General features: G+C 45.7%; 1 protein-coding gene across 1 annotated transcript in view; it reads right to left on the minus strand.

Moving 5' to 3' along the window:
- The window catches only part of LOC118512531 (protein vestigial), a 39,307-nt gene that overhangs the window by 3,375 nt on the left and 11,282 nt on the right, over positions 1-24,650 (minus strand). Inside the window, exons 2-6 of the mRNA XM_036057083.1 lie at positions 23,353-23,629; positions 21,016-21,321; positions 5,081-5,169; positions 4,817-4,995; positions 4,655-4,728 (exon numbers count right to left, since the gene is read on the minus strand). Of these exons, the coding sequence (XP_035912976.1) occupies positions 4,655-4,728; positions 4,817-4,995; positions 5,081-5,169; positions 21,016-21,321; positions 23,353-23,629 (925 nt within the window). The remainder of the gene's footprint in view (positions 1-4,654; positions 4,729-4,816; positions 4,996-5,080; positions 5,170-21,015; positions 21,322-23,352; positions 23,630-24,650) is intronic.

Raw genomic sequence — 24,650 nt, forward strand, 5'->3', positions numbered from 1 at the left:
TTACATCGCATGAAGGACATTTGTCTGAATCTGTTTTAGGGGGGGAGGGGTTGCTCAAAATGCAAAGAGCTCCTAGTTTCCTAGCGGCAAATATTCACCATTTACTAAATTAATTAGGCTCCCCTCCCAGTGCCTTTGCGTGAGCAGGAAGTTTCGAAGCAGGAAGTCCGCTCCCCGATCAAAATGTGTACCAAACAACGATTTGCCCTCTTTGGGGGGTGTGTGTGTGCGAGCGAATGTGCTCGGTATCAAAAGTTTTAGAAAGTGCCCTAACCGTCCGTAACCAAATGAATAATTGCTGCAATTTTGAACCAAATAATAAGCGCCCCACGGAAAACGAATTTCGGCTCGCATAGAAGAATGGAAGTACTTTTTTCCCCGTATTAGAAGCACCGAGGGAGCCAAAAATTCGTGCGAATGAAGGGAAATGATGCACATTAAATTAAACTACCACCATTGCTTAATTTTTGGGGAATGTAATGGGGGAAGAGGAAAACAAACGTCGAAGGAGAAGATTTTTTTCTTTCCCCCAATTCTTCTCGATGTGGTCCGAAAATGAGATTTTCTTTCATCTGTTCCGGTGTTGAGAAATGATGGACAGGAAAATTATTTTGATGGACACACTCTCTCTCTCTCTCTCCTTCTTCTGCCCCATCTTGACCTAAAAGGGCGGCGAACTTAAAAGACATGCATCAGATGGGGGCGGGGGGGGGGGGGGGGTTGGGTTGGCCTGTGTTTTTGCATAAGTTTCCACGCATTTTCCTTGCCCGGTTTGATAAATTGTGGTTTTATTTCAGAATTTTTTTTGACCATTCATTCTGCTTGATATGGAAAAAAGTGGCAGCATTTAGCATGGAAATGGGAAGGAAAAATCATTACTTCATAACTGGAATGTACCAAAGGCCCCACAACTCACGTAATTAATTGCCGAGTCTTATAAGTCTCTTCACAACAACGTTCAACAAAGTGGTCAGATTTCTAATTTGAATATATCGTTCCAGTGGCCATAAATTAAGCATACCAACACTTCAACACACTGCTCGGTACGCTAAATGTTGGCTAGCACCGGGCATGTTTTCTTTTGATTTTGGGTAATTTATGGCCGTTCGATTATTGCGATTATTTTCGGGACGTCTCCTTGCGATAAAGCAACGATATCGTCTGTAAGCTTAGAAGCGTCAAGAGCCTTGTAATTTATTTGCCCCAAGTACAGAAAGAATCGATTTTATCATAAAAGAGGATGCATGGTTTCTCAACACGATGTGTGAATAGCTTACAAATCATCCTAGCCACACAGCCAAAGGAGAACATACGCACTATAAGCAGCTTGCTTCACGCATGCTTCCTTTACTAAAGCATGGGTGACGGTACAAAGCAAAATGTCCTTTTCCAGTGCGACTCGTACTAGTACCCACTCGAAAGGGTACCAGGATCCTTCAACAATGTCTCCGCCACAAACGACACCACCACCACCACCATCGCTGGTCAAACTGGGAACCAACCAAGGCGCAAAAGGACGAGAACGTAGAAGAAGTTTTCTTTCATGTGTCACATAAATTTTCCCGTACCCGGTCTACCGAAAAGCCCGGGGAAAAACAAGTATTGCGACCGTACGGCAAACTTCTCCCCGTGTCTTGTCAAGTGGATACCAACAGGGTACCGACGACACACAAAAGCGACACCCTTGCTGCTGTGTTGTCAGTTGTGTTGTGTCCGGGATATATATTAGTTTCCACCGGTATAATCGGGGCATCCCCGGGTTGCCTGCGAAACACGTCACATGTGAAGCTTCTGAGCAGTCAGGGGGGAGCGGATGGGACGACTTTGCATCTCTTCGGGTCAAAGTTTATTCATGACGAGCAAAAGGAAAATGCAATTATTTATGTCCTCCAGTGCTCTCAACGCCTTGCCCCCCCCCCCCCCCCCATCCTTATCGGGTCGGTCGTGTGTGGCGGTTCTTTGCGACAACGGCACCGGACCAGGACAAACTTTAGATCAAACAGGACACAACTCCCGGCTGCGACGTTTGGGTTTGGTGCTATTAGATGTTGTGTCCTGTCCTGTGCTGGCTAAGTGCAAAGGGTGAGCTCATGCGTATGTGCCAGATACGCTGTACGCTGCTTTGTACTTCCTTCCGGAGTGTGTGCAAAGTGTCCCGTAAGGAGAAGGGACCGTACGGCGATATGAGATCAAACTTTGTCGCCTGCCTTCTTGTGTGAGCAACTTTTCACAACTGCTCTTGGGTGGGGTAAGGTCCGTATGGGATTGGAATATATTACAACGATTAAATTTGTGAACGATAACGCATTTTGTTGATATTGTAAGCCAGCTAAACAGCTGTCAAATTGATTACTTACTCCTCGTTTTTTTTCTATCTACTTATTTGACAGTTTGAGCAGTTTTATCTGCTGTCAACAGAAGATTACCTGTCACTTCATCTTTCCGGAGTCGGACCCATCACATCTCGCTCCACTCCACGCAGACTTTACAAGTTAACACTGACCGCATGCCATCCATCATAATGACGGCCCCCGGTGGGGGGGGACGCACAAACCCGTCTCCAAAACCGAATCCCCCGAACGGCAAGCCACCGTCAAAGAAAGCCGCCGCCCCGTACGAAAACGCCAAAAAAGCGTCGGTAAATTCGTGTTGCCTTGAATAATACCCTTCCCGCCAGGCGTCTCGTTGTCCTAGAGGCTAGCGGTTCTAATCATGCCGCACTGACTGTCCAATCGGGGGAAGCATTTATGATAATTTATGATGGAAACGTCGACATCCCTGCAGGCATCCCTCCGCTTTTCCATCGCAATGTTGAGCCGTGTTTTTGTGAGACTGTGACTCTGTTTTGTCCATGCGCGGGACCCATCGTTATCGATTAGTTAGCTAGATAGCTAATGTTCGGGCGACCCGGTGACGAAAACGGCAAACCAAAACGCATTCCAAAGCCCAATTTCGCTTCGCCCTGCCGGCCGGTCAGCCAGTGGAAGCGGTACACAACACATGGTACGCGCTCAAAGGCGGGGGAAAAAACACACACACCAAGCGAAGAAAAAAAAAACCCCAGTAGCGTAGAGATGTCATCGGAAAATCTGTCGCGATCGACAACACCGACCTGACGACGTCCGACGAGCGACAACGACAGCGATGACTCCCGGTGACATTCTTTCGATTCGCTGCTGCCGGCCAAACATACGGCGATAATGTTTGCTCGCGCACTTTTCGGGCGCAGCAAGGTTCGCGCGTTGCCTCTCGAACGAAAAAAAAAAGCAAAAAATCCTTCCTCTCGCCCAACTAGAGTTCGATCTCTTTTGCACCACTTTTCAAACTGCTGCTCGGGAGGATGTTCTTAGCCGGGTGTGTGTGTGTTTTGTTCACCCGCCGTTGTAGTCGCGCCGCTTGTTTCAAATCGCATTCCACACATTCCACTGCCAGATTCGGCACTGCGTATCGTCGGAAGCTACCACAACACACGCCTTTTGGGGTGATGTGGCGAAGCGCGGTGGACATCGAAAATAAGAAGTCTGGCCGTGTGATGTCGCGGCGAAAGCTAAATACATCCCGTACTATAGCCAGGCCAGGGATTTGTGAGCAATGTTCCGAAGTGCATTAGAATAAGAATTCGGATGGTTCAATTTAACAAATTTTTCCACCACGGCACAGGAAGGAAGAATTGATGCACTCGCAAGATCGGGCAATACATATGAACCCCGTCCCCCGGCACTGGATGAATCTGGTAAGATCCGAGTTCCGATCCAACGCACGCAACGGTCTTTAAGTCACTTATGAGCGATGGTGGTATGATGGAAGACTTTTTAAATGCCGCATGATTAAGTCACGATAGGCGTATAGCACCCATTTATGAATTTCCTGATTCATATCAAATCGATGTTCCTGTTTGTAGACATCATTTGCGTCGAACGAATCGAAAGCGCTACAACAAAAGTACCGACGGCAATGCTCTTACTTTATCATGTTGGCGATTAAAACACATCAAACAAACATCACGCGCACAGCGAGAGAGAGGGAGAGATACATCGGTCCGATACGGCCGGAACATCGGCCTGCATCCAAAATCAAAATCACACCCCAAATCGTGGTGCTCCACGATGCATCTCGTTCCCAGATGTAAATCAACTGATTTTCTCCCACCAGAAGACCGTGCTCCGAGAAGTTGCAACGCGTTCCAGCCCGAAAGCCCGGTCCGCCGGTGTTTGTGTGGATGCAGTTCCGCACCGGCGACGAAACGAACGAACGAACGAACGAACTAGCAACCAGAAGAACAAAGCACCAAATTGCCGTCGGAATGTCCAGCCACGGAGGGAAAACAGATCGCAACGGAGTGATGAAAAGCGGCAAAACTCCACACATAAAAAAAGCAAATGATGAAGTCCTCCCCCCGCCAGAAAAGCGAAGGGCAAGATTCCAATACGTATGGACATCAAACGATGATGTTAGAAATGAACCGATTAAAGGTTGCGCTTATGACCATGAGGGCGATGGAAGTGACAGTAGATAGTGCATCATGGACAGTGGACTCTGGGAGACTTGAAGTCTTGAAGCATGACGCAACTGTATGATGTTGGAGTGCTTAGATCTACTAATCATACTACAGCTAAATGACTCGACGATAGAAAGCAAACTCCTAGCAACTAACCTGCCATCGTTGGATAGCTCGTGTACGCCGCTGCACTTTCTAACGCGTGTGCCGTCTGTTGGTCGTGGTGTAACCTACGAAAACGAAAACGAGAATTACAAATCGTTAGCGCACAAATAGTAAGGGAGTTCTTCGTCTCCGATAGCCAATTTCAATTCTCACCTGGACGTGTGTCCGTACTGTTGCGGTAACCTCAGTAAGCTGCCATATTGCGCCATATTGTGGTGGTACGCGTGGGCGTGTGCGGCATGCGCATGGGCTGCGTGTGCGTACGAGCCGTAGTGGGCCGCATGCCACGGATCCGCCGAATAACCACCGTCGGTGGAGTAAAGGTCGGAAACCTGTGGAGCATATATGGAGCAGAAGATCAATCATCAGTATCGAGGCGGCCAGCGAAGACAAAAAGGTCCGGACGATGGGACTTACCTGGTGATGCGTTGGGGCAGGTGTGGGGTGAACGTAGTTACTGTTCCAGAATGAGGGAGGGAAGTTTCTACTGGACATCGAGCTGTATCCTGCTGGAACGAAAGGCAAATTAAATGGCAAGCGTATTAGTAGAGTGAAACGTTCCCCCCCTTTCGGAGAATCAGTATATTGTGTGAAATATTTCAATGCTGTTAGTGTCCGCATGAAAACTGTCAACGACCCAACTGCACACTGTGGCATTTAACCTCACAAAAGTGTAGTAAACAAGCTAACCAAAAATCCTGTACTGCACTTTGTATGCAACTCCAATCCCATCCATTACTGGAACAGTTGGTTCTCGGCTCGGTGCACATACAACCTGTTAAACAACTTCACATCCGGGACGAGATCCAACAGCGGACGTTTCTCTGTTGCGCTTCTTCCTCCCTTCCCTTCTTCATCACTCACAGGCCCCCTTCCTCGAGCGCGATGCTTTCGGCCGAAAATTGTTGGAAAAATCTAATTAAACAAGCATCGACATTCCAGCCTTCGATAATTTCCCTCCCGAACTGAAATGGCACTCTCGAATAGGGGGAGCAGATGGTGGTGGAAGCTCTGAGGCCCACGGCATTCTTCGCAGGTGGAAGCGGACAAAAGAAAGCAAGCGATGCTTGAAAAAGCCGTAACAAAACAAAAACCCCCTGCCTTGCGCGAGGGAAGGGACGAGGGCACGCCGTAAGCGCAAAGAAAAATATCACGCGAAAATTCCCAACATCTCCGTGGAGCGGCTCCGTGTTTTTCCCAGTACCGTGCGAGAACATCCCGCGAAGGCAAAACGTTTTGCCCGAAGGTTTCGATCGGGCCACTTTTTTTTTTGGTTTGTTGTACAAGATGATCAGAGCGAGAGACTTGGCAAGAGGGCCGACATACCGATGGTCGATGAAACAGACACACACACAGACACACACTGCCCAATGGGGAAGTCGGCGGCCTTTTATTCCTTCCGGCAAGGATGACCCCCAGGTCTCCGCAGTTTCGCGATTGGTTTCGCGCAGCAATCGAATCTTGCGTGAACGATCTGTTCGGCGAGGCGCAGAAAAAGCTTAAAACATAACGACTGTCGGTGCGGCAATTGAGTTTTTATTTTATCCCCCACAGCAGGCCGGCAGCGCGGCAAGTCTGTCGAAGTCCGAAGCCGAAGGAATTTCAAACTGGAAACCCCATCAACAGACAGGATCAAGCGATCGTCTCCGGGGATTCGGGATACTGCGGGAGAAGCAAGAAAAAGTGGCGGACGTCGAGTGGCCGAGTGCGAACATCGAAAGTTTAAAATGGCAACCGTCACGCATTGTTGTAGCCAAGAGAGGAGGTGGTTGTGGTTGTGCATACAGGTCTGAGAAAATTAGCTGAGCTCGGGTACGATCGCTGGAAGAGGTAGCTTGTCCTTCAGCTCAGCTTCTTTCCAGTCTTACCCAGTCCTCGCCCTCTCACTCACTTAGATTTGCCCATGATTACTAAGTGACGTTGATGCGCACGATGAAATGGGAATCAAAATAAGCATCATCCGGCCGAGCACACTCCTTATGGGCCACGAGCTCACTGATGATGCGTAAATTAATTTACGTACATTCATGTGAGTACGTTAATGCATAGCAAACAACACCATTCAACTGTTTCGTTGGCCCCATCACTTGCCTGGCGTACGACAGCATCATCAGCACAAAATGTGCTGACAATAATTGAAATTTCAACAAACGAATCTCAGAGGCCAACCGCGAGAAACCCCGCCTTGTAGAAAGGGGTGGGTGATTTTTGTCGAATTTTTACACGTTGCTTTTTTCCTCGAACAGCTTTTCGTTTCGCTGTCCGTCCACACCCTCGGAGAGTACAGGAATGCCAGCCGGGCGGACCCGATTCTTTGGGCAACAACCGTTTCACTGTGCCTTTCTATTCTGCCCTCGGTATTCACTACTAGCCGACAAATTTATCTACTGGCGGACAGCGCAAATGTACCATCGCTATGCGGGTGCGAATGTTGTCCACTGCACGTACCCACCGGATTCGGTGCTCTAAAATAAAACAAATAATTTAAACACATTAGCGGATCGGCTCGATCAAAGTTCGGGAGACTGTCGTAATATCTCAGAACACATCACGCACCCAAGGTTGCACTCTTTTTTGTTTCTATCGTTCGAGGACAAATTAGCATCAACCACAAAATAGAGACATTTAGCAAGTTTTTCATCCCATCCATTCCCAACTTCACTATTGGAAATTGTTTAAATAGTTTACACGCATAATTTAAACCCCCAGAAAACGCTCGAAGTCGCGACACGCCGCTCGCACTACACTAAGCCGGTGCTGCCATCTGTCGGCTGGTGTACGGTACTAGCTCGCTACTACAGCGCATGTGAGCCGGATGATGTAGACAAACGCGGAAAATAGGCATCTCTTGCCATGTGGCACGTCCTCCTCCAACCTCCTCTCCCAGCTACTGAAGTCCACCATCCCCAAGATGGATGGTTAACAGTAGACAGATATTTCGACTATTTCATGCATTCGAACGGTGCAAATATTTTGAATAGCATTATCAAATAGGGCACCACACCATTATGTAGCAAAGTTTCTGTGTGTGTGTGTGTGTGTGTGTGTGTACGTGTGTCTGGCTGCCTTGTTTGTATGTGCCGTGCACGATGACAGCAGCAAGGCGTCGTGATTCACGTGCGTGATTTAATTTGACCGCACGATCCCCAGCCGCGCCGAACCGTTCGAACCGAACTGTTAGATGTTGGGGTTTCAACTGATTCAAAAGAGAAGAAACCATCAATTTATATCTTTCTGGATTGGGAAACTTGAAAGGAATTTAATTTTCCATTTTTTTAATTTTTTTTCTCATAAAACAGTCAAGATTAGTGGGGTTATCCTTGGAATATTATGCAACGGCAGCACATAATATTATAGGATAACAGTGTCAGTTGTCAGTGCGCGGCGGTCCGGTTGCCGAAGCGACAGCGGCGCCCGTCTTCACACGACAGGACCTGGGTTCAAATCCCATCCGTTGTGTGAAGACCGTCTCCCCGTACGCAGAGCTGACTACTTTGCTACGGGTAAAATCAAGTCTCAGAAAGCCAGGAATGGAAGGAGAAGGAGAAGAAGAGAGAGTGTCAGTTGACTTCAATATTCAATCACAACGGGGGCAAGGTTTTCAGATGATTTTACAAAACACATTATTTCAGCTGCAGCTCCAGGGAACTTTCTAACTAGCGTTTGAGATATCGACGTATATAGTTGGACAATGTTTGTTTGTAATGTTTGCTGAATCTTGAATGATTGTAAATCCGTTATGATCTCTTCAATGATTTAGGTATATTTGTTCAATCTATGTTACTAAACTTTAAGAATAAATATGCTGGCTACCTACTTCCCTTAAGTTGCCTCAAATAATGTCCAGCGATTGTCTTGAAATGTTGCCTTAATGATGAACGGATTTTAATATCTTCTGATACTGTGGTCTTTTAGGCAGACTCCCCTACTAAAAGTGCTGTTCATCTTGTAATAGCATCTGACATGGGTTAGGTAGCCGCTTTCACTACGTTTGTTTCTAAATTATTGCTATAGTATGATACAAAAAAAAATAAAACCCTTCTAATAAATAAATAAATAGAGCTCTTAATTAAACTTTAATATTTAAAATTGGTTATTGAGCTCCAATCAAATATTTCGACAGGAAAATTCATTATCCCGCTGGAGTGTAGATAACAATAAATCATATAGAAGCAACAATGCACGTTTAATTTAATATAACTCGAAACAGAATCATTTATTCGTTGTACACATTTTACTAAAACAAAAGCACAAGCCTAACACAAAAATCTAAATCCATCCATCCATTACCTCCGGGGGAATGGAAAATTAAATTTATCATACTTCAAAAAACAAAACAAAACTCAAGAACACAGCATGAAAGGAGTTGGAGATGCTCCGGAGGGCATTATTAGAATTTTCGGGGCTCCGCTGAATTTGTCGCGGATTCGTCCGTACGCTTCGCTGGTTGTGAGGCATTTTTCGCCTGTACGCTAAAATTCATTTCAGTTTTTTTCCTTTTTTTGTTGCTTTGTTGCTCTGCTGTGAATGTGCCTGTTTAACCTATGCTCCTTTAATGCTTTAAGAGTATGACAGAGTAGTCAGGGCCTCCACCCGGCATTTTTGACTATTTTGGCGTTTGTTTGTGCGCTTCGCATTTTTGCTGCCGGTTGCGTATCCTGCGTGCGTGCGTATTGCATATATGTTAATGGTGGTGACAACGGTTGTGTTTTAAGCAAAGCAAGCAAAGATGAAACAAATAAACAGAATTCTACCCCCCCAAAAAAAAAAGTCCTTCTCCCATGCGATCATGGCCCGCCCCGTGCGTCAGTCACACACATGCCTAGCGTTCGCGGATATCAGCAAAGCATGGCCCCGAAACATTTTTCCACCGAATTGGTAGCATTCTTCTGCTGTGCGGAAATTATTTTCGGGTTCAAACACACATTCTGCTGGGGCGCACACACACACACGCACCACAAAACACTCCAAGACGCGGCACATGGCGGCTCTAATTTAAACGATCTGTATAACACCCGAATTGATGAGATTACAACAAACGGGGTATAATTTATCTGGTTCGGGATCGACGATCGCGCGAACGGGCCACAGCCAAACGGTATTGAGCGCGACACACTTTCCCTCCTACCCGCTAGACTATTTGTTGTTTTGCATATTTGCGCAGCCCGAAAGGTTATAAGGGGGGGGAGGAAATATTTTTCCCCCAACTGCCGGCAACGCCCGTGCATTGCTCGCATTTCTCGATGACTCGTATGAATTTCGACCAAATTTTCCTTCTCAATCGCAGACATTGGAAATTAAATTTATAAGGCAAAAGATACGGAGGCTGACTGGTGGTGGTGATGCGACACTTTTCAAACATTGCTAATTGATATCTTCAATCTGTTGTACCCCTTGAAAGCAATCGCACGCAAAAAGGCCACTTTTTTCCACTGTCCATCTGTCATAACGCGACAGGACGTCACTGTTTTGGAAGACATTTCCATGCCCAACGACAACGGGTTAATTTGTTCCACCCAGTGACAGGGTGACAAAATGCCACATGACAGACGGTTGATGACTTCTTCAGCGCTCGACACCTCTTCCTGGCGTGTGACATTGATCCGTTCAAGGGCTTGCGAGGCGTCTAATGTCACTCAAACGCGACGCCCCTTCGGCAAACAGCAGCGCGTCAGGTGTGGCTTATTATGTTAATTAATATTTTAATTACCACCATTTGACGTGCAACGCCACCAACCAATCCGGAATGGTGTCCCACTGCACCGTAGCCGGTGTGGTTGCAGTCATCAGTGCTAAATGCAGCTCCACTTTAATTAAACTCGATTATGATGACATTAATGAGTAATGGGGGTTTGGTGCTTATGCGAAGAGGGGAGCAACTCTAATGGGAGGTTCACAGGCTTCTGCTGGCTGCTCTTCTTCAAGAAGGCTGAGTAATGGCGTAGTGGCACGTCGAGAATGAATCGTTTTGAGGTCAAAAATAGGTGAACCGCATACATCCTTTACGTACGGGGAAGTACAAATTTGCTGTCTTATATGTTGGACTTGAGTTTAATGCACTATTATTTGGACTTCCCAACCACACTTACAGAGCATGATATACTTTGCCTACAGCTGGAGATATCCATCTTGATACCCTTGTGGATGTGATGGATCTTACCTTTGGCTTCGTATAAATCATTCCTACTCCATCTTCGTAGCAAGAGGTTGGGAAAACTTGAGACGAACGTTGGAAGCATTCTGGGTAAATCTCCCAAAACGCACAGAAGACGCAAACGACGCTCCATGTGGGTAGTCCCTATAAATTGTCCGCTTACGAACGGGCGGCTTGCGAACAAGATCCACCATCACCGTAACCGCGTCTTGGGTGTTGGGTACTGATGAAGCATGAGCTTAATAGTCCTCCACAATCAACGCGGGGTTACGCTTCGCTTCGAAGAACCCCACGGCTTACCTTCCAGCCCTGTCGACTTTGATGCTACGGAACGGAACACACACACAATACGGTAGTACGTGGTACCGAAAACCCCAAGACGCTACCGAGCAACCGAGTTAAACGAGTTAATGAAAATGCGTACAGAAATCATAAATTATCGCACGTTTGATGGCAGCGAGGCGCGGTTCTAGCCAACCAACCAGAAACCAACGAAACAAACCCGTCAACCAGGACACCCGTACCCTATCATTTCCCTCCCATATCTCGTGAAGTACGTAGAGGCGTGCGCGCGCGCGTACGCACACACACTCGCTCTCTCTCTCTGGTGTAAAACATGCGTTAAATATCCGTAGAAATTAATTTGATACCGCCGATGAGATACGCACCGGCGGACTGCAACCACGGTGGATTAGAAGCAATATTAGGCAAGACCGGGGCAAGATAAATGGTTCCGGTGGAGATGAGTGGCCCGGTGGCCATGGATGACAAAAGATGGATGAAGAGATACGCGTCGGTGTGTTTGTTTTTTTTTTCGGTTGTTGTTGAAAGGGTTCCACCATTAACGGGTGGGTATTGCATACAAATGAAAGCAAAGGAAGAAAAAATGCAGCTGGTAGAAATGTTGTTGGTGCGTTCGATAAGGAGTTTATTAGGGGAAAAAAGGATAGATGCGCATGTACAGGATGTAATGTGACATCATAAAAACGGTTCCACTACTAGCCAAGGCTTTCCCTACCCAAGCAAATGCAGAAGGGTAGCGAGTCAGGACACGTGTTGTTTGGTGCCTTTTTTGATTTTTAATTTGATCCGGCCTTTTTTAATGAAACAGGAATGCCACACGTGTGTTTGGAGGACTCAACAACAATGTATTAATTATGTCGTCAGGGTCAGGTTATGTTTGTATGTTGCTGTTTTGCTTTCAACAGCAATTCAATATTTGATCCTAGCATGTTCAAAGGATCAGTTCCAATATTTATTACTCTTAAAGGTTTATAATTTCCTTCCTATTATTTATTTTGTCATTTTGTTTATGCTATAAAATGTTTGATGATTCAATCCTAAATCAAAAGAATCGTTATACAAAGCAAGGCTAGCCCTTTTATTTACTGTACTTTATTGTGCTTCTCCTTCGCTTAAAGACCTGCTAAGGTTAAGGTGGCCATATAGTCAAATTAGTCAGTCAAGTCAGTCTAGTGTAGTCCTTGCGTAGTCCTCCTAAGTCCTTGTTTGAAAAACTGAAGCCCTACCACTACCACCTATCACTCTCTCGAGCTTATCCTTTGCCAAATAACCAATTTCTGCTGCTAGAAAAGATTCGGTTTAGTTGAGGTTTTGTTCCAGAACGGGCTGGTCGATAACACGTACGTGAACATCTATGCTGTTTCAACGCCAGATGCCACTTCGGTTTAATTAGCATATAAAGAAAGAGCTTCACCGGTAAAACATTGATCTGTTACAATTTACCTTAAATTATATCGGAACCCTAACGCTTTTGAGTACACAACAGCACATGCCTCACTTATTTGTACCACTTATCAAGGCTAAAATAAAGCAAAATATATCCTTTACTTTGCTTAATAAAATTCATCCATGCAACGACCTTCACCTCACGCAAACGGTACAATCGATTTTACTCGAACCGTTTTGTGAAACATTTTTTTAAGACTTTTTTTAATGTGTCTCCCCAAACTTGCGGTGCAGAAGCGCAAAACTCGTTTGCGGCAAACACAATGCAAGCTGTGTTTCGCGGCCCAACGGCGAAACCGCTGACCAAATGGAAACAAATTATTTCACAAGGTTTTGTGCTGTGCAGGGTGGTGCCCTGTTTTCCGTTGTGCCGTCCAGCGAATCCCGATTCCACGATCATCTCTCGCCCGTCGATTTGCCGATGTAGCACCGTTTATCGCGATCGAGCTCGACGCACCGGCGAAGAAAGGTGGACGCACCACTCCCCCGCAAAACAAAGGAACAACCCAGGAAGGGACTGTTTGCAGCTTAATCGGGGGCAGCGACATGTTCAATGGTTCAATCGCGCTGTGTCGCTTCACCGTAATCGCTCTTGATCGGGTGATTTACTTAATACTTCTGTTCCACCATTCGTGCCGTCCGTTATGGTGCTTTATTCCCCCGTTTCGGCCGAACACGGTCCAAGCAAAGGGTCGCACAATCGCCTGGACGGAAGGGCAGTACAGCCCGAATACTCTTGGCGACCAGTGTGCCGACAGACGAGTTTGAGTTGAAAAAAAAAAGTTTAACTCGCCGCCGTCGGGCGAAAAGTATGTTGGGTCGGGAACCATTTTCTTGCGCTTTATAGTTTTCCGCCTATTTGCTTGGCCAAAATCGTGCCCGCGGGGTGAAGCTCGCAATCGCAACCGAACAAAACATAACAATTTTCAAACATTACCCCGTAGCCCTTGGTTGGAATTGAGAAGCGGGACCGTTTTGGAACTGAACAGTAGGCAGTGCTTAAGTGTGAGGGCTGGCGAGAAGTAATTATTCGCTTGCTTTATCGATCGACTAATTTCTGATTGTGTTTCTCTAGCGTATTTAAATTTAAAACAATATTTTAATAAACACCCTTATTTGCTTGCGCTCAACTATAAGGCATCTTCTCGCTGATAGAAAATAAGACAAAAAAAAAATGCTCCCCAAGTCGCTCGGTTTATCACTGAAAACAAAAGAAAAACTGAAACCAGCCGTCATCTTGTCACCATACACAATGATTTACATCGCTTTCAACCCATTCTTAACAACCTTAGCTAAATTTAACACTGATCGAAAAACGGGCCTTGCGAACGCCACCGTCACGCCGGTACGCGGCACACCGCACCGAACCCCAAAATAAACCACTCACACACGTAAATGGTTCTTGTCCTGACGCGCTGGTCTAGTTTTCAATGAAATTTTAATTAATGTTTTCTCGTTACTTTAGCGCGACTTCTGAATTTGATCTGCAAACAGACGCTAGACTCACTAAAACAAAAAACACTAAATGAACAATGAATATGTGTGCAAGCGCATTCCCCAGTCTTTGCGCCTGGTGACGTCTTGGGAAAAGGGTCGGGAAGGGTCCTGGTTGAAGGGTGCCCCCAAGTACAGGACATGTCCATGGCTTTAAATTAAATTAACAACTTCAACTGATGATTTTTCGGCTTGCTTGGTGGGGACTGATGCAGGCCTTTTGGATGAAAACTACGGTCAAAAACCGCCATAAAGATCACAGAAGCTATTTAGAGTTGTACACCACTGTTTTCCTGTACAGAAGATGTTCCGAAAACACAAAAACCCTACCCCGAAAAAAAAGGAACTCACCAAAAGAAACGAAACACAGCAATGCGTCTTACTCCGTTTGATCGATATGGAATTCGAGCAATGCCGTTGAATGGATGGGCTAGAATGAAGAGAGCCCTCCGGGAGGCGGACGTTTGAAGACGGACGATGATCTCGCTTCAAAGGAGTTACTTAAAGAACATTCTCTCCTCCGGCGAGCGAACGACGCGCGAGCAACCCAACACCGGTGTTACAAGCAACAAAAGGTAACATCTTCCGTAAGTTGCGTCCGCTCGTTCCCCATTTTCGGTGGAAAACGCGGTGGAAAAACCTTTGCCGCCAATGCTTCATTAAAGCGTTTTTCTTCGTGGATTAACAACAATGAAGTTGGCTTCCAACCGGGGTTTACAGTTTAAATTTTGTTTCCTTTTTATTTTGCTTGCCATAATTAAAAGAGTTACATCGAGGGAGAGAGCGACCGAGAACACAACCGAAAGCCACAACACAACAAACAAGACGGTGGAAAACTTTGACGACCCGACGGGAAAATTGGTTAGCCAGTAATGACGATGTGTTGGAGAAAAGTGCGATGGTTCAACAGGAGCATGCTCTACCCGTACACAGTAGCATCATCGTACTATTCTTACGGGTGGATCCACTTGACTCGACTCAGTGTACCCCTCCAAGAAACCCTCATACGACGTCGCAAAAACCGATGGCAACACACACACACACACAAAAGCGCGCGTTAGGCGTGTGCAGCAGTACTTATTTTAGCGTAAAATTGGTAGCTAAGAAATTAAATTTATTATCTTCGATCAAAGAGCGAACGACTAAATTAAGTTCGCCAGACATAATTTTGCCGACAATCCCCCCGTCTCTCGATCAGTCCGCTTGCAGTCTCGTGTCCGCTTGCAGAGCGGTAAAGCACCCGCGCAGCAGGAAGGGTTACGGAAGAGTTGTTTGTTTTTCGCTTTGCCAACCGCAAAATTTACGATGCAATTTTTGGGTGAATTTTTACAAAACGCTCAACGATCTGAGGAATTTGCATCCGTCACTACGCGTCGCGTCTTTTCAATGACTCTCGCTTGCTCTCCGTCTTTCGATCTTCGAAGATTGAATGAAGATTGAACTTTGCACGAGGGTAATACGAATGGCTTGTACCTTTGTCGCCTGTTTCGTCAACGGTAAGGTAATGAAGAGGATTGATTTGCGATAATTATTACCATTTTATCTACGCATCAACGGAGCCACAATTCGGAGAACTTCTTAGAGATGAGTATGAAATTTTAAAAAAAGAAACGAATAAGATTGTGTGTACATCAACCCCAGGACCGGGAGCAATACGGCCAGGCCGTTCTTTATGAATAAAAAAAAAAATCCCAGGACCGGGGTTCAAATCCCTACTTTGCTACACAGAAAGCCAAAAATGGCAGGGTGAGACCTTTCCAGGTTGAAGTGCCCAACGAAGAAGAAGGCGAAACATCATTGATGTTGCTTTCAAATATTTACTAATGTAAGGATTCAATATAGAACTTGTTGTCGACAGAACTCACTGAATTATCTTGGCCTTAGCTAAAAAATATAAAATGATGATAGCTTTTCTTGATGAAAAATACGTCAGGACAAGGCATATAATATCCGGATCATTGACACTTCAGAACCCTAGACGGTCTTCAAATAGCAGGACTCTAGAGCGAATTTCGTCTGGTTCGTCTCGCTGTTTACAGGATTTACCCAGGATCCATTAGCTTATAAACTAAGTCAATCAAGCTAGTAACGGCAGGCCACGATTTCATGAGGTTGTAGAGCCTAAGAAGCAAGAGAATGACCTCGTCGTTCTTCGACCAAGTCGTTTAGTATTTTATACCGGGCTATCATCGCTTCCAATTCCTTTTCTTCACGCCAGTAAAATTTAACCATTCCTCAGCAAAGACTTCTGTCATTCCGCTTTCAAATTGCTGAGCCACTTTATTTCAAAAATTCTAACAACTTCAATCATACTATGTTGTCAGCTTAAGTCTTATCGGACACCTCTTAAAGTGGAGAAGCACTCCTTCGGCAAAAATTAAGCCTTTGTTGGTGTATAGAGAGAATAGTTATTGATTAAGTAACCCGGAAGTTTACCTAAACATTTAAAATTGACGTCTGTCAAATCAGAAACATTTTTACTGTAGAAAAAAATATTATGGAAAAGACAATTATAGCAAAGACACACCTGACACATATTAGCATGAAAGATGAAAGATAGCATCTGCAATTCCTCTCGAAAGGGAAAAACTTCATCCGGTCTGTTTTATTGGTTCTGATATTGATTTTAATTGTAAAATTAATCAATGAAATGAAAAAAACCTCTTACTTTCTTCATAAGGCTGACAGTTTAACGAAATCCTGCCGCAAATTCAACCACAAGAAGAACAAGTTTCAATCTTTTATCATGCACTGTGTGTTGCAACCGAATTCCTTTAACTCTTTTTCCTCGTCATACCTCGTCCTTCACTTCATGCAGGTCTTAGCGCCTAGAGAATTTTAAAGGGATTTTAACCCACTACACTCAAATATCCTGCTCACAAACACACACACACACACACACACTGGTTGGTGCGAAGATGTGTCACACTTGCGGTGGACGGTCGAGACTTTGCACGCGTATTTTTTGACGAATCACACGCGATGCTCCGAGATATCCGTACGGTACCGACCGGCTTACTACCAGGCAGGACGACATTCCAACGCATATTAGACGTCCGGCAGCCGGGCCGTGAGAGCTGTGCGACATCCGAAAGCCGGTGGCGCAATCGGAAGCAAACCGAACGCAATGAATTAATTATCTCATAACGAGTTCGTTCGGGCAAACGAAACAATTCTCTTGCGGGGTCCGGGTGTCAGACGGCTTGTACGCGGCGCAGTTGAGCAAATGAGGAACTGAAAAACTCAAAAAGTGGTGGGTAATGGCAATTCTGAGGCTGGGAGCTAAAGAAAAGAAAAACGGCTGACTCATGATGATGTTTTTGGGGGGGATATTAGGGAAAGATTTAACAAAAATATTACCATTTCGTCTGGACCAACTATACAAAAGGATATTGCACGCAAAGAATCACATTTTTCATTCAAGTATTCCTGTCTGGCTTGAGTCCAAACAAAGCCCTCCAAAACATTTGGAACGCACAAAAACAAACCTAATCCAAATACAAATAATTATCATCAGTTTAATTTGCATCATTAGAGATAATTTACGGGTTTTTGGTGCGATGCGAGCGCGTAATAAGTCACGCATTTTATTTCGTTTCCCCGCACAACGGATGCACCGATGTCTGCTGGGCTCGCATGCTTCCTGGTGCTGCACAGCAAAAGGGGAAAATCAAAACAGGAAAAATACGTGTAGCCAAAACAACGCCACACTGGCACCTACCAGACCTCCGCCAAGGGGTTTTACCCGTGGACATATGTTTTGATGCTTTGATGCTTTCGGCTGCCGCCATTTATCATGCAACCATTTAAATCTTCCGTCCGTCTGCACATAATCTTCCCCCCTGTCCAACAGGGTGACCCCACAAGCATCCTCCCCAAACTAATACAACGTAACGAACTGCACGGGAGGAACATACGCGTCGCGGCACACATCGGCCCGGCGATGATTCCACCACAACTGGGGGCATTAATCATCTTAATTTAAATTTAAATGACGCCATTTAATCTCCTTCGCTGTCTGAGGTAGTGCCGGAGTGCGGAACCGCCATCTGCACATCATCCCACAGCTTCGCCAAATCTCGGCACCATTTCCCGGGTGTGGATAGACGGGGATTTCTTCTCCGATTTAGCACCCTTTATAGCAGCTAGGAGTTAAGGACAGAATGCTGTGCTATAAAATCAGCTAAATTTCTCCAAGATTTTCTTCCCATGTCTGACCATATTCGAGAAGGATGTTCAACATATCAAAATGGCAACATTAAAATTGCTACACAACTAAGCATGCGCTATAGGACCCCTCGTCTATGAAGCCTCTTGACTGAATTCCATCTACCCTCCATTACGGCCACTCAGGTTACGGCGGAAAGGTAATGGAGAATTTTAATTTTTATGATCACTCATACAAGCATAACCCTTTGTGCCTCCTCCATCTACCTCCAATTTTTGCATGTGTAAAAACAACCATTAAAATATTTTCTACGCATCGTCTCACTTGAACGCGAATGGGGAAAACCCTCGTGCGCGCCGCGGGACCATCAATTGGCCGTGGAAAATAATCAACAACACCCCCCCTTGAAAGTCTCTCGATAAAGCATAAACTCGACAACTTCAAATTAAAATGCATTTCTTTGTGGGTTTTTTTTTCAGTCCATCTTTTACCATCTATAATCTGCAAAAAACCTTCCCGCACAATGCACTCAGGCTGCGTTTGCAACTGAAACAACAATAGGGAAGGTGAGCTATAAAAATTGTTACAATTTTATTGTTCCGGGCCGGTACTTGGGCCAGGGTTTGTTGCTACCTTCATAAAACCTACTGCCGTATAAAATTTTATCGTTTGCACTTTAAAATGACTGTCGTTTCACACCTGTTTACACCGAACAGCTTCGTGAGAAATGGTCATCGGGAAGGTGGCAAAGTTGCTGCTCATTTAGGAGGCCATTTCCTTAATGGGCGTTTGGGTCGGGCAGTAAGTCTTTCCGAGATCATAAAAGCTAAAGTTCCGACTAATTTTTATGGCGAGCAAATCTTCCGGTAAAGTAAGGTTACTTTCTTCATTTGCTAATGAAGTTGTAATGGATTTGCTTGGAGTAATTACCTTGGAGGGGGTTTGGTCCAGCTATCGAGATTAGAACGCTGGAGTTATTTAACGAGCTGTGTCCACTGAATCTTTTGAAAATATTTTTTATTTCTAAAAGATTTTTTCTCTATTTCCTTTTTAATTCCGATGAAAACAATTTAAATTTAAAAATATATACAAGATCGCCGATCTTCTCCAAAGATCACTTGGCAAGTCATCATCACAGGGCATACGATAATTGTGGCAACATTCAACCACACCACGGGACACTCCGTTTGTGTATGATAAACATTCAGTAAACACATCACTAAAACCCATAATTGTCCCATTTGTAGCTTAATAAATCATGCACCCTTTTGTGTCTTTACCTGCGGACCCAAGAAACTGGGCCTGAGACGTGGTCTAATAAGCGAAGCGATGTTGTAAATAATAACACAAATAAACTCGTCCCCGACGTCATCGCGTTCTGGAACGCGGAACCCCGCCGAGCTGTTCAAACCCCCTTTCTGTCTACGGCTGCGTACGGAAGCAGTTTGTGGCCATAAAGACGTGTGGACGTCCGTTTTGGTGCTTCGTTCGTGCGTGAGCATGGGCTCTGCTTTCCAAGAATATTATACCGGTTTCGAGCCGTGCACCTCGATCCTGATCCTCACGTCCACCTTTGACCCAAAGAAGCGAAAACATCTTTTGTTCTTGCTGACATGAGGACAATAGTGTGGTATTGATCAGGGAAAGCCCAAGTTCGATCGATTAGTCAGCCAGCATATTTTTGGGACATTCGGAACCGCAAAGGAATCAGACAGGATCTTGGGGTAGGAATTCTCCAAAGCATGATTCAACTACCGATCATCAAATCGAAGTCAGAGTTGTGCTGAATCATATGCCACTTATTGTAATTTATTGAGTACATTAATGATACTGAAGAGGTTCATTATTACACCCAAAAACATGTCTTTAATGGGTGATGAAAAACTAAGCCCTTTTTTACAAGTAATTGAACAAAATGAATTGGTTGGCTAAACCCTCTTTATGCATTTCACTTATTCCTCCTTAACTCGACACGATCCCAATCAGCGCCTGTGGTTTGTATTAAAACCACCAAACCTATAAAGACGTCACCATAAAGTAAAAGCGCTCAACCCGCAACGCGACATCTTCCGTCATGTTCAAATTCTTCCTATCGATTCCCCCCCACTCGCATATCATCCCAATGGAAGTATCTTTCCCATTATACACGCCCGTAACACACGCACCCGATTGATTCGGGGAATGACATTTAAAGGGCTGTAACACCGAGACACGGTGACATAACCCCACCAACTGAATCCGCTACCAAGGGAAGCCCGGCAAGCAGCTAACCCTAAAACGAAAAACAGCAACCATCCACCCGGGGGTTTCCATGTTATCTTTCCCGACAGTTGCGACAACTTCCGAGTGCCCTTGCTTTACACGATCTTATTCTCCGAAAGTAAACTTAACATCTTCAGCCAGAAGTGCAACCGATCTTCACCAAACACGCCGCGCTATGCACGCCGCCGTGTGAGTGTCGGCTTTTATGGGCGCTGGCGTGATTTATATTTACGGTCGTTTTGACGCCTTTTGCCCTCGGCGGGCATCATCGCTAACCTCACGCACAATATTTACGACAGCTTCTGTACAAACGTGCGGAGCGCTCATAAAAACTCATAAACAGCTAATTAAGCTCCGGGATCGGGATCGCATCGTTAGTTTAATGGGTATGAATGTGTTGTTTCACATATCCGGCTGGCGCCTACCAGAACACAATCTGCCCGATGTACAGTGGGGCACTTTGTGCAGTTGGGTATGTCGGCTGGAGACTGATGTCAGAAAATCACACAAACTGCAACCACTTACCTTTATTATTCTTATCGCTAAAATTTAACGCCCTAGAAAAGTGTTCGTCCACCACGCTCGCAGCATCGCCCGAGTAGTGCGTGAACACGACACACGTCGCCGACACGTACTGTGCCCGGCCATTTCCGCTTCCACCGCCGGCCATTAGACCGCCGCCGCCGCCGCCGGACGATTCACCGCTGCCACCGCCGGACACGGCTGCGGCCGCCGCCAACCCGCTCGCATCCGTCTGCTGCTGGTTAAGATTGTGCGGTGAGTCAGGGCCGGAAGAGCACGAGCTATCGTTGTGCGCACCGGATATGGTTCCTACGGGTGGTGGGGAAGATAGGGAGCGAATCATTAAACATCAATTAATTAAGCAAAGTGAGGTGGGTTGGGAAAATCATCCAGCTGTAAATAAAACCGAATGTTGGAGGAAGAGGTGATATCTGGCATTAATTTTGCGCGGATCATTGCCATTAATTTGTTCACGCTCGTCAAGAGTATAATTAAAAGTGTGGTTGAAGGTAAAGAAGCTAGCGTTGGAGAGATGCATCCAAGACTCGGAGATGGAAAATTCAGAGACCATTTTCTATAAGTCAATCGATATCCTATAGGATGAAGCAATTGACTGGGTCGAAGATCTCTTCTCCGGAAATATCGGATAGATGATAAATGATGGAAGACCCTATTCCGGGAAAATTTCTAAAATCAATAAGCATATTCCAACGGAATAAGCTGGGACTGTAAAGAACATTTCTAGTCTCCATATTCGCATAATTCTCTGAGGAATAGACTATGTCAAAACCTGATGAAAAGCATTTTCTAGAGGAAGATGCTCAGAAGGATTGTTGGCCCAAGGACTATGGAAGAGCCTCTTCTAAGACTAAGCTTCTATGAACTGTACGGTAATTATACTATTACGACCATTATGATCACGGTGTGCTTGTCATGTCATGAAAATGACATCGGACAACCAACCCAGTCTGTGAAATCCTTTCAGGCTGTCCACATACCAGAGAAGCCATGGTATTCCAAGATTGAGATGGAATAAAAGCGTTGCTGAATCCACAAGAAATATTGGATAATATTGGGTTGGTTTCTCTCTCTCTCTCTCTCACTCTCTTTATCTCTATTCTTGGCGTAACGATCTCTTACTCTTAGGTCATATACCTGCCATTTCTGGCTTACTAGGCGTAATGATACCACGTAGTTGAATATAGTCAATCCTCACTACAGAGGCGACTGTCCGGATGGGACTTGATCGCCGGTCCTGCCGTGTGAAGACCGGCGCCGTTGTCGCCTCGGCCACCGGACCGCACCCGGATAATATTGGTTAAAGTGCCTCAAGGTCAAGTTGTTCGTTTGAAATACCAAAAATCGATATCGATTAGCTTCTGCTACGAAATCAACCAAAACAGCTGTTATTTTGCTTCCTCAACTCCTCCTTCATAACTTCATTTTTTTTCTCCAATTTCACTTTTTTCCTGAGCTTTTTCCACTTCCATCAACTCCAGCAACAGCAATTGTCATCTGCCAAACCAATACAAAACAAGTGGCAAGTATCACTTTCTTTGCATTGCATTGCCAACAAAAAACCGTCCGCCTCCTGTCCGTACGGTTGACGTTTGTCGTCAACCACACAAACTCACTTTCAGTTTCTTCATACGGTGGACTTGGGTTTTCTTTCCCCAGTTCGATTATGCTATGCGATTATTTTATTGCTTTCCTTCACCGTGCACCATATGTCTGCGCAACGTTTTCCCTTCTGAATCGCAAACAGAAGCTCTCGATAGGTGGCAAACGATTGCTACAGCAAACGCACATTGAATGCCTCACAACGAATGCAGCTTTATTGTTCGCTCAGGTTCATAATTTATCTGTTTGATCCCTCCGTGAGCCACCAAACATAAACCGGTGACATGGCCGGACGAGTTGAGTCCGTAACAATTCATATTTAGCGCAAGAAAAACGGCAAACCCGCTGGCCGACATGCATGCCTGTCGTCACCTGCGTCCAGCGCGATGGTGGCAAGCAAAAAGAGCTGCCCACGAAGAATCGTCCACGGTGCACGGGAAAGATGCGCACCACTTGCACCTTCAATGCCTTGTTCGAACCGGATAGGAATCACCAATAAATAAATTGTCCTTCGACCATTATCAATCATCGAATCATAAATAATAAATGATGCACCCGTCGCACAATGGAGGGGAGGGGGGGGGGGGGAATTGTTTTGCTAAAAGGGTCGTGTGTTCGTTTTTCCCTTTTTTAAACCGATTCCTTGTGTTGAGCTGGTCGTATCGAAATGGGTCTTCCGAGCTAAATTTGACTGGAGGGCTAGAATTCGAATCGACCTACCTTCCGTGTCACTTCGGGCTGTGCTGATGTCTTCCTCTTTGGTAATGTGCCTCTGCAGTGCACCTAGCGGGATGGTCGGTATGGCGGTCTGGTTGACGGAGGTAACCGTCGCCGAGGAGGTAAGGGCCGAGCTGGACTGGGCAGCGGCTGCCGCGGCCGCCACGTTCGACGGTAGCGACGGAGGTAGCAGCGGACTGCACGGTGAGTGCGATCCGGCCGAGGTGCTAGACGATGCGGCCAACGGCACACCGGACGATGAGTAAAGATCTTGATTGAACTGGGGAAAGAAAAGCAAACAAACCATAATTATTATTACCCAGCAGCAGTTACGATCAAGCTTCAAGAGTCCGTGCATGACGGCTTGTCTAAAGTAATTTCTAGAACTGTTCCCGTTCCCCAATCATCCGTGACGTGTCCGAAGGGACCGAAAAACGGTCCAAGTCTCGCTAGCCTTACCCGCCAATGACAACATAATGAGGGTATTTTCTAAATGCCAGCAAAAACATAAAAACCCGCATCCCGATGACTTCCACCGGGGCTGCAACGGAGTCGGCAAAACGGAAGTTTAAGATGCCACAAACGTTCAGCAGCACAGGCACAGTACTCGCGTATCGCGCATCGAACATTGGCACCTTTACCGCATTCCAGCAGTGTCTCGCGCTTCTGAGGTGGAAAGCAACGAACCATCAATAACTGAAGCGCTGAAACCTTACCAACGCTCTCGCACACACACACGCTGCGTTGCTCAAGGTGGTATAGCGTCACATAAACCCCTCCCCAATGGCAAGTTGCTGTGTGGACAGCGAAGTTTGGATGTGACAACGGAGACAAAGGGTTGGTGTGCTACAGTTTTTTTTTTTTTTTTGCTGTTCAGCTTCCCTTACTCACGCTTGGTCACGCGGTGCAGCATCTTATGAATTGCATTCCATGCCACATACCGATGCACACCCCCGTGATGCACCAGCGTGTGGAGAGTGCGTCATCGATGCGAAACTCGATGCCGCATTTTGATCGACCGAGATAAGGCTCTGTTTTGTCCATTAGGACGGGATGATAACTACATCGTTTTTTTCTGTGATGTTAAATGTTGCGTAATGAGTTCTTCGGCAAGTCTTTCCCGATCGTACATCAAGCGATTGAGTTACACCAACGCAGGAATACATTAATCTTGCTCGTTCATCAATCCTAGCGCTCAAAATCAATCATGCTCGATCGAGGTATCGAACGCAGGGAATGAAACTCTGCAGGTGTTTGTTTAAAATCAGCACGACATCTAATGTTGGACATCCCAGACGAAC

The sequence above is a fragment of the Anopheles stephensi genome, chromosome 3, assembly GCF_013141755.1.
Source record: "Anopheles stephensi strain Indian chromosome 3, UCI_ANSTEP_V1.0, whole genome shotgun sequence".
NCBI classification, from domain to species: Eukaryota; Metazoa; Arthropoda; class Insecta; order Diptera; family Culicidae; genus Anopheles; species Anopheles stephensi.